Below are 13,923 nucleotides of genomic sequence, written 5' to 3'. Positions count from 1 at the left end.
CATGAGTCTCCCTGAACCTGCCGATGTCAGCAGACACCCCTGGTAGACATATGAGCTCCCTCCCCCCTTTTATGCAAAGGCTCTATCCAGGTCATCAGTGCACATATGACTCTACTCAAAGTTGAGTTTAGCGCCTCTTCCCACCTTGACTCCACCTGTGATCCCTTCCCTCATTAATTGATCCTAGCACTCACGCCAATGTCGATATGTTTTGTGATACTCTGCACTTGCACTGTTGTTTGTTATATGTAATAAAATGAAAATTGAATACAAAGATTTTCCACAATGAACCATTTAGAAACTAATGACAACAGCCATTCCAGCTGAAAAGCCATAAATAGGCATATCAACTATGGCATATCAGCACATGCAGAAACTAATATAACCTATTAAGAAAAACATTAAAGATCACACAGGGATGCTAATAGTTCAGAATCACAGTAAAACCTGAAAACGTTAAAAAATTTCACAGCAAACCTATAACGATACTATCTTGTGGTGCAATCCAAGAAACTAAAATACCTGGGTGCTAAGCTTTACAGCAGAAAGGACTAATTTCAAAGGTGTACTGTAAAGAAACACCTGGCTGAAAGATACAAGCCCACTTCTGGATCATGAGTACAGAATGCAGGGTGAGAAAGCTGAGGTTTGAAGGATAATTCTGAAACATGAAGCTATTAAGGCTAGAAATTATTACCATACAAAGACATACTCACAAACCAATATGATCTTAACACATTTTAGTCGTACCTTAGACCTTTATTTACTTATTTTCTATAGTGTAGCTAAGCTCAGGAAAGTACAAGAACATTTTACAGTTACCAGTAGGGAAGAAGCACCAACTCCTGGCCCATCACAAAAGAACCTACTAGTGCATCTTTAGAAGAAAAACTGCAAGAATATAGGGCAGATGCAGGAAAAGTGGTGGGATGAGATCATAGCTGTCAGTTGGCTTCACATCATGAGGATGACAGTCCCGGTTCCTTGGCCAGCACCAATAATCTGCCTGTTGGCCTACAACTATAGAAAAAGTACAACAACAGGTCCTACTATCCTGAGTCTAATCAGATCCTCCAGGATTTCGCAATTTTGTGATTTACAATAAAATCGCGAAATCGGCACATTTGTGAAAAGTCCCCACTTTTTACAAGAGTGGCAGCGAAATTTGAAGTTACGATGCCTCTTAGGAACCGAAAACCCGAATGTTGTGTGCACAAGCTAAACTTGTAATTCTCAACCACTTTGGGAGCTAAAAATTTCAAGAGAGGCAGCACTGGAAAACATAGGAGCCGGAAAGATAAAATCTAATTTTACATCTGCAGCTGTTTTAAAGCTAGAAACACGGGATTCGAGTAGTCAGCTTGCCAGAAGCCAGTGACGAAAACAGTATAAATAAAGGAAAATGACCCAAAACTAAAAACAAAAATAAAGGAACTTTTGATGCAGGGAAAGTAGACATTGGGTCTTTTTCCTCTGGGAGGCAAACAGGATAGTGAGCTAGTAACAATTCATAAGTAAAAACAGTCCCTTAGCATAGCAACCACTGTGAAAAATCCTCGTATGAGGTTAATATTTTATTAAAACGTGTTCTGGTTTGACTTGTTGCTTCGTACCCAGGAAGCCGCTGCTGGTTCAGAGCCCTTTTCAGGTTGTGACCATGAGGACTGCTTAATTTGCACTAGTGACACAAAAATAGCTAGCGGTGCAGGCCAAGTTCTGGCTGAGCCGTTCTAGGCAGGCACAAAGGGTGGCCACATTTTATTTTGGAGGGGGGGGGGGGGGTAGGGTGCAGATCACCAGCTGAGGGTGACCTAGGTAACCCAAGCAAATATTTTCCAAGATCCAAGTAGGACATAGCTTCTTATGTAGCAGAAGTTCCTTCTGATTTTAACAGATAAGCAGCACAAACCATACCCGTGGGCCAAACACAGATAGGTGCAATCCGACTTGGAACTGAAAAGCCTAAACCACAATTTATACAAATTCTGACCTCTCTGGGGGGATTACGTTGAATGGGAGTAGTCATACCAGAAGATTTTTAAAAAAATCCTGTAAAACTATAGTGTAGTTTAGGGTTGTGATGCTGGGAAGTCCAGAATGAATGATCCTGGGTAGAAAAGAAATTTATCAATATCCTTTTCCTGTGAATCTTATGTGGGGCAATTTAAACATGTGGAAATTGTCTGGTCAGAGGATTCCTTTTTGGGGCTCTGGGTTTCTGGATTTCAGAGGTACGCCAGAGGATGGCATGTTCTTTTAATGGATTGGCATGCTACATGAATGTAACCCTTGTCCTCACTGCTGCCAAGGGCAGGATGACCCTAAGGATCAACAGATTCCCTTTTCAAAAAGCCAATGATAAGTCAGTCTCCATTTTGAAGAAAGTTTACTTTGGGATGGTGGTGAAAGTAGCGCTTTGGTTTTAGATCGAGGACCCAGTGACAGGGGGTGCGAGTTCCTGGGCATTGCACAGGAGGACACATCAAGGATGGGGACAGACACCCTGGTGACATAAGATTGGGGTGCGGGTGGCTTATTAGACTTGACATTATGGGTCCAAAGAAGAAGATGCATAACTTCAAAGGATACCTTAGAATGGACCCCTCTGCCCCCCCCCCCCATTGGCACATTGGCATGGTGTCTTCAGATTGGAAGACTCCCACACATCACACTGCACTGCGGAGGATGAAGATGTTGTGCTCCCCATTCTGAACGGCACGGCCTGTGTTTGGGGCAAAAAGTGAATGTCACAGTAGTACCTGCCTCAATAAAAATGTAAACTGTCCGGTCGGTTCAATGCACGGCGCACAACACCTGATCCTTCAAAGTTACACAGGTGCCATGGTCCAGCATGCTTCCAATATACTGAATAAATCACATGGCACATACCGCTTCCTGGTCAGCTTTCTGAATGGCAAATGCAGACTAAGTTTTAACTGTTGGAAGCCAGTGGCTTCTTTGCCACCCCACATTCCTCTGCGTTAATTGAAAATGTGTTTGTGTTGAGTTGCATATTTGTGTTGGGACTTTATGTAATATTGATTTATTTGTTGACCTGACTCGTTGAGTCCAGCAGGATTCTTCCTTCATGTATAGCAAACAAACACTTTCAGGCATTATAAACATACCTATTTCAAAGTGGAATACGCTGCTAAAACAATTTCCATTGATTTAAGGCTGTATAGGAATGAGTATGAGTAAAATAAAGTGCTGCAATAATGCGCAAACATTTAAATGTTTGTGCTGCAAAATTTCAATTTTTGTGCTGCAAAATTTGAAAATCTGTACCACAGTACCCTGGGGGGTCTGCCTAATGGCTTAGGTACCAGGATTGACTGTAAATCCCTGTTATGACATAGAGTCAGTTTACAGCTATGGGAGATGCAGGTGGAAGACGGCAGGAAGAGTTGTTAGAGTACTGAATTAAGATTGGAAAATGGAGTAACAACAGGGGTGGCTCCTCCCGTTGGGCGGAGGAGCGTTGCCCTCTGCCAGCAGTTGCAGCTGGAAAAAATTTACCAGAAAACGATAATAAAGTTTGTTTATTATCATTTTCTGGTAAAGGGGGTGAGGCCATGGGGGTGACGAGCAGTGAGGAGGAGTGCGCATGTATGTTTGGCCTGCTGTTTCAGGCCAGCCAAACACACATGCGCAGTAGGATCTCTCCAGCACAGGAACACAGTTGCCGGGACAGGCTCTCAGTCTGCTTGGGAGCACCCTGGCTGTGCACTACCAGCCAATCCTGACGCTGCTCTGAGCAGCGTCAGGATTGGCCACAGGGCAGGCTGGGAGCCTGTGCCTGCAGCATCCGGCGACGAAGGAGAGTAGCGGCGCAGCAGCGAGGGAAGGTAAGTGGCTGTTTTTTTTATTGAACTGAATAAATCTTTATTCCCCGGGCGCCGCCCCGCCACTTCCGCGCCCTGCGAGCCGCTACAGAGTAACAGTAGAAAAACAATGAAAACCTTATCGCCAATAGAATATCCACATGTTCTCTGGTAGTAATAGGAAGAGGGGAAATCCTTTCCCCAAAATCATTCAACCACCATGCAACTATGAGCATCAATTGTCACAGAAAAAGTTGCATTCATTCAAGTTGTCCATGTATTATGAAGCAACATTTTAATAACACCGCAAAAAACTGGCACATCACGGAAACGGAACTGCACAGACATACCCAGGAGGCAAGTAGAGAGTGCATTTCCGTACATTTCTATGCAGTTATTACTCTTAGTGTCTAGGGATTTATTTATGGGTGCACAGATATATAAAATTACAAATGCTATATTTGCTCCACTAAGCAGATGTTTTTATTTTATCCAAAATCACGATTCTTTTGGAGATCGTTGAATTAGTTAGGTTGTAATATGTTATGCCATTTTATGTATGTTTTATATTGCGCTATAAGCAGGTAGGACCGGTATAGGTCGGGGTAGAGCAATTATATCTTGAATAGGAGATGATTTCCTAATGCGTTGGTGTAATTTCATAGTTCCGGTACGGATACTTTTATGGCTACCATGGGTGACATTTTACCTTGACTATGAACTGTTTCAGGTTCTGAGTTTATTTTATAGGCTACTCCACAAAATTGGTTTCTATTTGGAATCCTTTTTATATTTATGGTAGAATGCTTACACCTGCCACTGAAATTGCTTTTCCTATGTGCATCGTGTTTAAAAAAGGATGTGAAACAGCAGCGTTTCAAAAACACAATTTGCACCATGTTGTGCTATACAATTTTCTTCTGTTACAACTCCTTCTCTCTTTTCTTTCATTTGACGTAAATGAACGAAAGGTGGCCTATACCAGAGAACTTCAAATAATGAACAGTAACGAAAATATAGTTCTCAAGCTTCACCTGCAGTATCAGTGCTTAATTAGTAATAGAATGAGTGCCGGTGCCTAAAGCTCTGTTCAGCAACCTGCGCCCGGCGCTTTATGGATACCAAGGCTGTGTCATAAATCGACATCATGGCTTTTCCACCCACTATCTGCCCCTCCCTTCCCCTGGATCTCACTCGTGCAACTTCCTGCTTTGTCCCTTTGAGCACGTTTTTCCGTCTTTCTCTTTTTACTTCTTTCGTTTTTGTGTGTTTTTCCTTCTCTTTCTATTTGTTAGTGTCTGACGAGGAAAAATAAGTGGCGGCCTGGTCCCCAAAAATGAGTGCCTGCGACCAACCCCCCCCCCCCCTCACTGGTTCAAATTAAGCATTGTGCAGAACCTGAGATAGACTGCCTTCTGGGTTCTACATGTGCACATCTCCAACTTTCATAGGGAAAGTACCATAGAGATTCTTCTTGAATGAATGTGTGCCATGTACGTCCAGAACACAAACACCCTCCTTGCTGCGGATACAGTTGATTCCCTTGGTCTATACCCTGTGTCCTGTAATGCTGCATCCCTTTCCAAATGCAGCAATCACGCCAAGGTGAGATTGTGCATGGGAATAACACATGCGTCCATTTTCTTGCGATAATGGCATTACTCCTAGTCCTACTCCCTCGCCTTCCTTTAAACCAATGAGGCTTCCTGCCTCCCACTAGACCCTCCCTTCCCCTTTTAAACCCCCCCACCCCTACCCCCTCCTGTACAAAAACCAAGCCCAAGTAGCAACTCAGACAGTCCGTACCGGGAGGGCGGGAGGGAACAGAAAGGAAGGCGAGGGAGTAGGACTAGGAGTAATGCCATTATCGCAAGAAAATGGACGCATTACCTCCTGTCCCTCCCTCGCCTTCCTTTAAACCAATGAGACATAGCAAGAATTACACAGGAGACGGACACTGAGTTGCAAGAAGTTTATTATCATGCACAAAAGTCACCAAAACCCCACCCCTATTACCTCATAGAGGATAAGACTCGGTGACCCAATACTGACTCCAAACTACCCAAGTCCGACAGCCTATAATGCCGAACAAACGTCGAAGGAGAGGCCCAAGTGGAGGCCCTGCAAATTTCTACCACTGAAGTCCCCTGACGCTCTGCCACCGTAGCCGCCATACCCCTGGTAGAACGACCCTGAATCCCTTGAGGAGGAACCACCCCTTTCAAGGAATACGCCAACAGAATCAATGATCTCACCCACCGATTCAAGGAAGCCGTTGAATGCTTCTCCCCTTTACGGGCCGGACCGAAATTTACAAAAAGCGAATCACCCTTACGGAAAGGAGCCACCACACGCAGGTACTCCAACAAAGCCCTGCGTACATCCAACGAATGCAAACGAACCTCCTCCACCGAGGAGGGATTCGGACAAAAGGAAGGAAGGATGACCTCCTGGTGAGCACGAAAAGAAGAATTGACTTTCGGGATAAAAGAAGGTACCGGAACCAGAACCACCTGATCCTGAAAAACTTTACAAAAAGGAAAAGAACAGGCCAAGGCCCCCAATTCCCCTAAACGGCGATAATGGCCACCAAAAAGAACGTCTTCAAGGAAAGATGTCGTAAATCACAGTCCCCCAGAGGTTCAAAAGGTGCATCCGTTAAAACATCCAAAACCAAAGAAAGATCCCATGAAGGAAAAGAACGTACAGGGCGAGGAAACAAATTAAGAAGCCCTTGAAAAAATCTAGGCATCAAACGACCCTCATCCGGAAGATTACGCCACGGACCTCTAAATGCCTGAATAGCCGCCCACTGTACCCGCAGAGACGCCACTGACAACCCCAACTGTGCACCTTCCTGCAAGAACTGCATCACATCAAAGATAGACGGCAGGTAGGATCCAATTCATGCCTTAAGCACCAAGAAGAAAAAACCTTCCACTGCCTACCATATGAAAGCAAAGTGGAACACCACCTGGAAGCCAGTAAAGTAGAACTCAAAGCCACTGGTACCCCCAGACCCGTTCAACTTCCAGGCCGTCAAGTGTAACCTCCTCAATGACCCCATCGAGAGGCAGGAAAACTCCAGGGGTGATGGACAAAGAGGAAGAGGCCACATCCGTCCGGATGCCATCAGCCGCAGCAATGGGAACCAATTCGCCCTCGGCTAATGGGGTGCAATCAGGATAACCATGGCCCCCAGAAGCCGCACCCTCAACAGAAAAGACCTGAGTAGCTGAAACGGCAGGAACGCATACAAAAGGCCCCTCGGCCAAGGACACGACATCCCGTCCACCTCCCAGGCTCGGGGACACTGAAACCGGGAGCAGAAGCGACCGAGCTTCGTGTTTTCTGCGGACACGAACACATCCAGCACTGGAAGACCCCAGAGCCGAACCAGATGAAGAAACAGTGACTTCCGGAGGGAGAAAAGTTGAGAGGAAGGAATCACCCTGCTCAGCAGATCCGCCCGAACATTGACCACCCCCCGAATGTACGTAGCCCTGAGAGAAGGAACCCACTCCTGAGCCCACACAAAAATCTTCCTGGCCAGACTGAACAAAGCCCTTGACCTGGTCCCCCCCTGTCGGTTGACATAAGCCTTGGCCACTAATTTGTCCGTTCGAACAAGAACCGCAGCTCCCTTCAGGGACACCTGGAAATGGATCAGAGCCAACAATACAGCCCTCAACTTGCGCCAATTCGACGACCGATTGGCCTCCAGCGGGGACCAGAACCCCTGAATCTGTGCCGACCCCATCCAAGCACCCCATCCGGAGAGGCTGGCATCCGTAGTCACCACCACCGGGCTCAGAGGAGACAAAGACACCCCTACCCGAAGATGATCTGCATCCAACCACCATCTCAACTCCCTGCGAATCAATCTGGACCCCGGAACCCTGGTCATCAGGGAACCGGACCCTGGCGCCCACCTTCTCAAGAACCATGTCATCAAGCACAGCAGATGGAAATGCGCCCAAGGGACCAGAAATATCACAGACGCCAAATGACCTTGCAGACGCAACCATAGAAGAGCACGGGGGCCGTCTGTACCACAACCTTCCTCACCATGGACCGGTCTAATAGAAAAAGATTTGGCATCCATCTTAGGAGAAGAACGGGAATGCTTCTTCCACCCTTTTCCTGAAGCAGATCCCCCTTTATAAGGCAAGGCATGCTTCCGTTCCTTAAACGCTTTGGAAAGCATGGAAGGCAATTAATCCCCAAACAAGCTACGACCCTCAAAAGGCAGTCTCAGCAAGGCAGACTTCTCCCCCGGGTTGGCCTTCCAGGAACGCAACCAGAGGGACCTCCGGGCCCCAATCAAAGCACCAGACGCCAGAGCCGAAGTACGGACCACATCGGAAGACACATCTGCAAACAACCTGGCCTGCTGCTCCATACCAGCCAGGAGCTCCGAACACTCTGCCCCTTCCTGAACAGCCACCGCCAGTTTATCAAACTCCTGCACCAACTACTGGGCCGCATAAGCAGAATATATACCTGCCCTCAGAGCCAGATTCTCAGCCGCAAAAGCCCTCTTAAGCCCTGAATCCACCTTACGGTCCGTGGCATCAGTAGGCACACAATCCTCCGGATTGACAGCTGTTTTGCCAATCAGGGTAGCCAAAATTGAATCCAGGCGGACCGAGGGAGGCAATACCTCCTCACCCTCAAGTAAATAAAGTTTCTGAAGGGAATCGTGGAACCTGAGCCTTATCCACATCCTTCCATTATCGAAACACCATATCCTTCACAGGTCCCTGAAAAGGCATGGCAAATTTAGAAGGCGTCTGATATTGCGGAAATAAGTGAGAGTCAGAGTTTGTAGGTTGAAACACAGGAAACCCCAAATTGTCCCGTACATGTGCCATCACATCCCACATCTCCTCCCTGGAGACATATTTACCCCCAGAGGACGTAAATGGAACATCCCCTTCCTCACTCTCTGAGGAGGACTTCCCTGCAGATGCAGGTGTATGTGTAGCTTTAGACCGACTAGGCATCCCCGCTTGAAGAGCTCTGGAAACAGCCACCTCGATCATCTCCTGTACCTCCTCCCTGGACCTGAGGGGTGCAGCACCACCACCCTGAATCTGGGGGCCCCCAGGGGTGGAAACGCCATCAGCACCTTCCTCCTCTGAGGAGGAAGAAGAAACAATCCTCCGTCTTTTAGCTGGAGCCTTAGGCAAGATATCATCCAAAAAACACACTGCCACCAATCCTAAACCACCCCCAAATATACAGTACAGGGCCCAGGACCTCCCACAATACCTCATCAACCAATCCCCACAAAGGACAAAACAAGAATTGCAGTCAAAATGCGGGCAGAACGCCCGTCCTACCCGCACAGAACACCAAAAAACGCTCTTCGGCATCTCTCCGCGGTTCCGCGGCATAGAAAAACCGGAACTTAACGCCCCAGCCACAAAAAGCCGGCTGACCCCGTCAGCCGCCTCCCAGGATGCGTCTTACGAGCAGCCCCGCCTGCTCAGAAAAGACGCGCCCGGCCGAAGCACACCTCGCGGAGCTCCGCGTCCCGAGGAGTGCACCCAACGATGTCCCCCAGGCCCCGCCGTGGAGGTAAGTGAAAAGGAAAGTCTAGCGTGGGCTAGACAAAAAGAACAGGAGGGGGTAGGGGTGGGTGGGGGGTTTAAAAGGGGAAGGGAGGGTCTAGTGGGAGGCAGGAAGCCTCATTGGTTTAAAGGAAGGCGAGGGAGGGACGGGAGGTAATGTCAATTAGTCAAATTGCCTCTTCCTTTCTAAGATCCGTTTCAAACTTGCAGCAAATATACTTTTTACAAGCATCAAGATCGCACCTACTTCTAAGGCCCCCAAATTGTGTCCCACGACACCTTCTACCACCCATCTCCTGCTGTATCACACAGTAAACCTGGAGCCCGCCCCTGTCGTACGCTTCACTCATTGCACGACCCTGGGCCAGTACTTTTTTTGCACATCTCTCACTGATGCTTGTCCTTATTGCAGTACTGGTCTTCTGATTATCAGCCAGCAGTTGTTCTTCAGTTATGGCCCTTCACAGATCACCCGATAACTGTATGTTTGCTGTCGGACCCAAATTAGGGCCTGGTGTGCATGGACTATATAAATAAATAAATAAATAAATACATACATAAATAAATAACTAAATAAACAACGTGTATTTTTATCGTTGCTTTGAAAGGCAGTGTTCTGAGCTCCTATGTGATTTCTCTTCAATGTGATTGAATACTATACATCTGCCTTGTTTGTACTTTAAAGCTCTAATACTCTAAAACAAAATGTTTTGACAAAGAACTGAAAGTGCATTAAAAATAAAAATCTTGTTCTGTTTTCTTTGAATGTCTTTGAAAGAAAACCCCTCAAGCCCCTTCACATCTATGGCCCAAATTTAAGAAGTGCCTAGCGTCAACTATAGCCACATTAGCCACATTTTTTTTACGTTAATGTGGCGACAGTGTGGCAAAAAGGCCGAGCCATACTTACAGACTGGTGCAATGCACTAATTGCACTACTTTGTAAAACCTTGTGACACATTATGCCTGTGCCAGGCATAATGTATACAAGGGCAGCGTTATTCTTTTAGGGCCCCCAGTAAAAATGGCGCAGTGGAATCTACAAGATTACACTGCTTCATTTTTAGCAGCATTTTTAACGCATTGAGCAGGCGTTAAAAGGAGGCACACAATTCTTTTAATGGGCCTCTATGTACTTTGTAGGATCCTGCAAAGTATAATAATATTGTCAAAAATTATGACGCTATTATCCCTAACCTGCATCATTGTGCGCTGTATATTAAATATGGCGCACACATGGTGACGTTAGGGGGACACAATGGGCCGCAAGAAAAGTGGTGCTAAATTGCATGAAGCACCACTTTTCTTAAATCTGGGCCTATCTTTTTATCCTTTGCCATGGGTTCAGAAACATAATGTGATAGGTCAGTGATAATGGTGTGTGAATTTGCCTTTTTGTGCACCAGACATGTCCATCGTACATACATAAGGATGAGTCCATGCCTGATATTCAGGATATCCACATAATCATTTATTTTGGCTTGGATCTTGACTTTCTGAACTCACATTAGAAACCCTGGTCTTTGCCATACCTGTGAAGATGTATTTCCTTGTACCATATTAGTGATGGAAATGCAGCAACATTTTTTTGTTTACACCTTGTTTGAGATGGAAGTGTGTTTAGATTCCCCTGTTACACTATGCCTGGGAATAGAGTGTATGCAGACACCTTCGTTTCTGTTCATAGAATAATTGTTTACTATGCTTAGAATTGTAAGAGCCCAAAGCCGAATCTTCATTAAATTGCCCCTGTAGAAAACCCTGAAAACGTTTCTGTGCTATCATCTTTTCGCCCTTTGCAGCTGTGGTATTGAATGTGGCCGACAGTCGAACTAAGGAATTGCTGGTCAGTTACAGGGTACCTGTGAACTTCCTTCAACCTTTCCATCATTATCACCTGGAGCTGGTGCAGGTGAGTGACATGCTTAATGCAATTGAACATTTTAAAAATGCATCGTCAAAACATACAGACAAACAGTAAAAAAAAAAAAGAAATTGAACATAAATGCATCTTTCTTTGCCCTTCAGTTTGTAACACGTAACACAAATCTTTAGGCTGCAGAGTGTTATATTGTCCTCAAAGATGTATGTTCTAATATTGATGAAAAGTGACATTGCATTCATAGAAATTGCTCACATTGTACTCCACGACGCTTCAAAAACTGGCCTGAAGCTGTCTTACAGTCTTACGTCTAGAGCAACCAACTAGAGGAAGTTCGTGTAAGTCCATTTAGCTCAAGGTAACCTTAGATCTGTTTGCTACTGCCAACTAGAGCTAGTGGAGGGAATTCTGTGGGCCAAGGTGACTTTCAGCGCATCCGCTTGGTGATACACGGGTAGATTACCATGGGTTTATTTGTTTTGTTGTCGCCTACAGCAGTACTGCTTGCAGCTGGTTTCCAAGATATACTTCAACTTAAACACTCCTACAACCTTGAGTTAGTATCGTTGAGGATTGTCACAGTGATCTTCAATGAATTACTTACTTCACCCTGGACTTGGCTTAAACAAGCCATATTTGCCAAGATACCCCTCGGGGCATATTAATAGAGCTGCTGTAGAACATTCCTATGAATCACATTTTCATTGCCTCCTATAAATGAATACCTAAGCCTGCTGCTAAATCCAAGACTTTTTGCTCAACGTGACCTTCAAAATACCCATGAGTGAAATAGGTAACTCTTAAGAAGAGACATAAAGTCAAATGTAAACTCAAACCATTCACTACTGTTATGAAGGTCAGCCTGATTGACTTATTCCTTCTACTTGCATCACTCATATCTTCCCGTTTTTCTTTTTATCCCTCTTGCTCACTCTCTCTGGCACATTGGTTTACAATAAAAGGCTTGGAGCCCATCAATTGCTTACCATTTGTTGGCGTCAGTGCCACTCTTCTTAGCAGTTTCTGTTTGACCAGTGCAGGCCAAGCGTCAATTCCGTTCCTTTTTGTGGAGCCCAGCCCAAGCACAGTGCCTGTCCACTGCTCCCAACATGATTGACTTTCTACTTCTTCTACCCCATCCAAATCCCTGTGCCCATCTAGTACTCCAGACCCTTTCCCCCCGCAACACCCTTATTTTGTTTTACCTAAACCCCTCCTCCTGTCTGTTATTGCTGCTCTCTCCCCCTTCTCACCACATATTGCTTGCTCCTGTTTGCTTTTTTAAACATACTGCGCAGCAGCTGGGCTGCTGTGCATCAATGGCTTAAAAAAGGTGCTATGACATTGTCAACACTGGCCATGTCATAACATTGTTTTTTTCTTGACTTTAAGCCATTATATCTTGCATAGGTGGGGCCTATTGTCTTTGTAAATGCTTGTTTTCTCTGTATCTCATGCAGTCACCATATTTAGTTCACAGTATGCCATTCTTTGTTTTCCAAAGCCCATTGCATACAGCTTGCTATTTCTTTGCATCCTTTTACATTATGTCACACTGCTTTTAAGCTCCCTCTCTGTTCCTCTATCTTTATCAAAACCTGTCTTTTCTCTTTCACGTTCACTTACCATCTTCACTATTTCACATTATTTCCATCTATCATCAATATCCTTAGATTTTTGGGGAAATAGTCTGTTCCTTTCCAGTGGCGGCTGCTACTGAACAGGGGTTGCAGGGCGGGACAGAGCACAAAGGGATAGGGGTGGGCAGGTGTTCGGGGGTTGCGGGGATTTAAAAAAAAAAAAAAAAAAAAAACGCTTACCTTCGAGGGGAGACGCGCTTGTCTCCCCTCCATCCTCTTCCTGGCTGCACAGGCACCCAGCCAATCCCAATGCTGCTAAAAGTATTGGTTGGGGTGATATTCCCTTTGGCGTTGCACTGGGTGACAGCTCAATGAGTGTGGGTTAACTAAGTTTCTCGTTTCTCCTTTTAGGTTCTCCAGACTGCGCCTGCAGGAGCACGCCTGTACGCCACAGTGGTACGCCAGAAGAGCCTCATCCCTCATCAGAGTGCTTTTACATACACAGCCTTGGAGGTAAGGTCTGTCATGGCTGCAGTAAGTATCAAGAGATGCTTTGTATCCCCATACTATTTGTCTCTTATTCTTGGAGTTCCCTTCTGCAGCTAGATGGTCACTGGGCAGACATAAAAATATGACACATCAGATCAGGCCCTGGCATATGTGTCTATTAGGAGTAGGGGTGGGCATAACTCTCATAATTCAGTGTAGCGTAATCACACAGAATTACCAGAGAATTCTGCTAGATAGAGCTTAGTTACGCAAAAAGAGTAATTCTATTTCTTATCACAAAATACCTCCTGGTATCCAAAATGGGAGCGAGAATACATTTTGTGCTAAGAAATAATAAAAATGCAACAGAACAAGAATAGCAGACATGAGCAGACACCCACACTTGCTAAATGTGCTCTTGGGAAAGGATCTCCCCCCAAATTACTCTCAACATTTAGCGCTATTTAGTTAGCTCAAAATGCACCCTTATGTCCATAATGGACATGAGGATGCATTTTGCGCTGAGATTCAGCACTAACTGCAGTAGCACACAAATAGTGAGCAGCCATTCA

At 45.6% G+C, this 13,923-nt stretch overlaps 1 protein-coding gene across 3 annotated transcripts in view; it reads left to right on the top strand.

The window, feature by feature from the left end:
* The window catches only part of CCDC33 (coiled-coil domain containing 33), an 808,167-nt gene that overhangs the window by 398,399 nt on the left and 395,845 nt on the right, over nucleotides 1–13,923 (top strand). For all 3 annotated transcript variants that reach the window (XM_069222214.1, XM_069222216.1, XM_069222217.1), the window contains exons 6-7: nucleotides 11,203–11,312; nucleotides 13,274–13,375. In XM_069222214.1, the coding sequence (XP_069078315.1) occupies nucleotides 11,203–11,312; nucleotides 13,274–13,375 (212 nt within the window). The remainder of the gene's footprint in view (nucleotides 1–11,202; nucleotides 11,313–13,273; nucleotides 13,376–13,923) is intronic.

This window comes from Pleurodeles waltl, chromosome 3_1 (assembly GCF_031143425.1).
Source record: "Pleurodeles waltl isolate 20211129_DDA chromosome 3_1, aPleWal1.hap1.20221129, whole genome shotgun sequence".
NCBI classification, from domain to species: domain Eukaryota; kingdom Metazoa; phylum Chordata; class Amphibia; order Caudata; family Salamandridae; genus Pleurodeles; species Pleurodeles waltl.
Note: the sequence above shows the minus strand (reverse complement) of the source record. Positions and strands in the feature narration are given on the sequence as shown.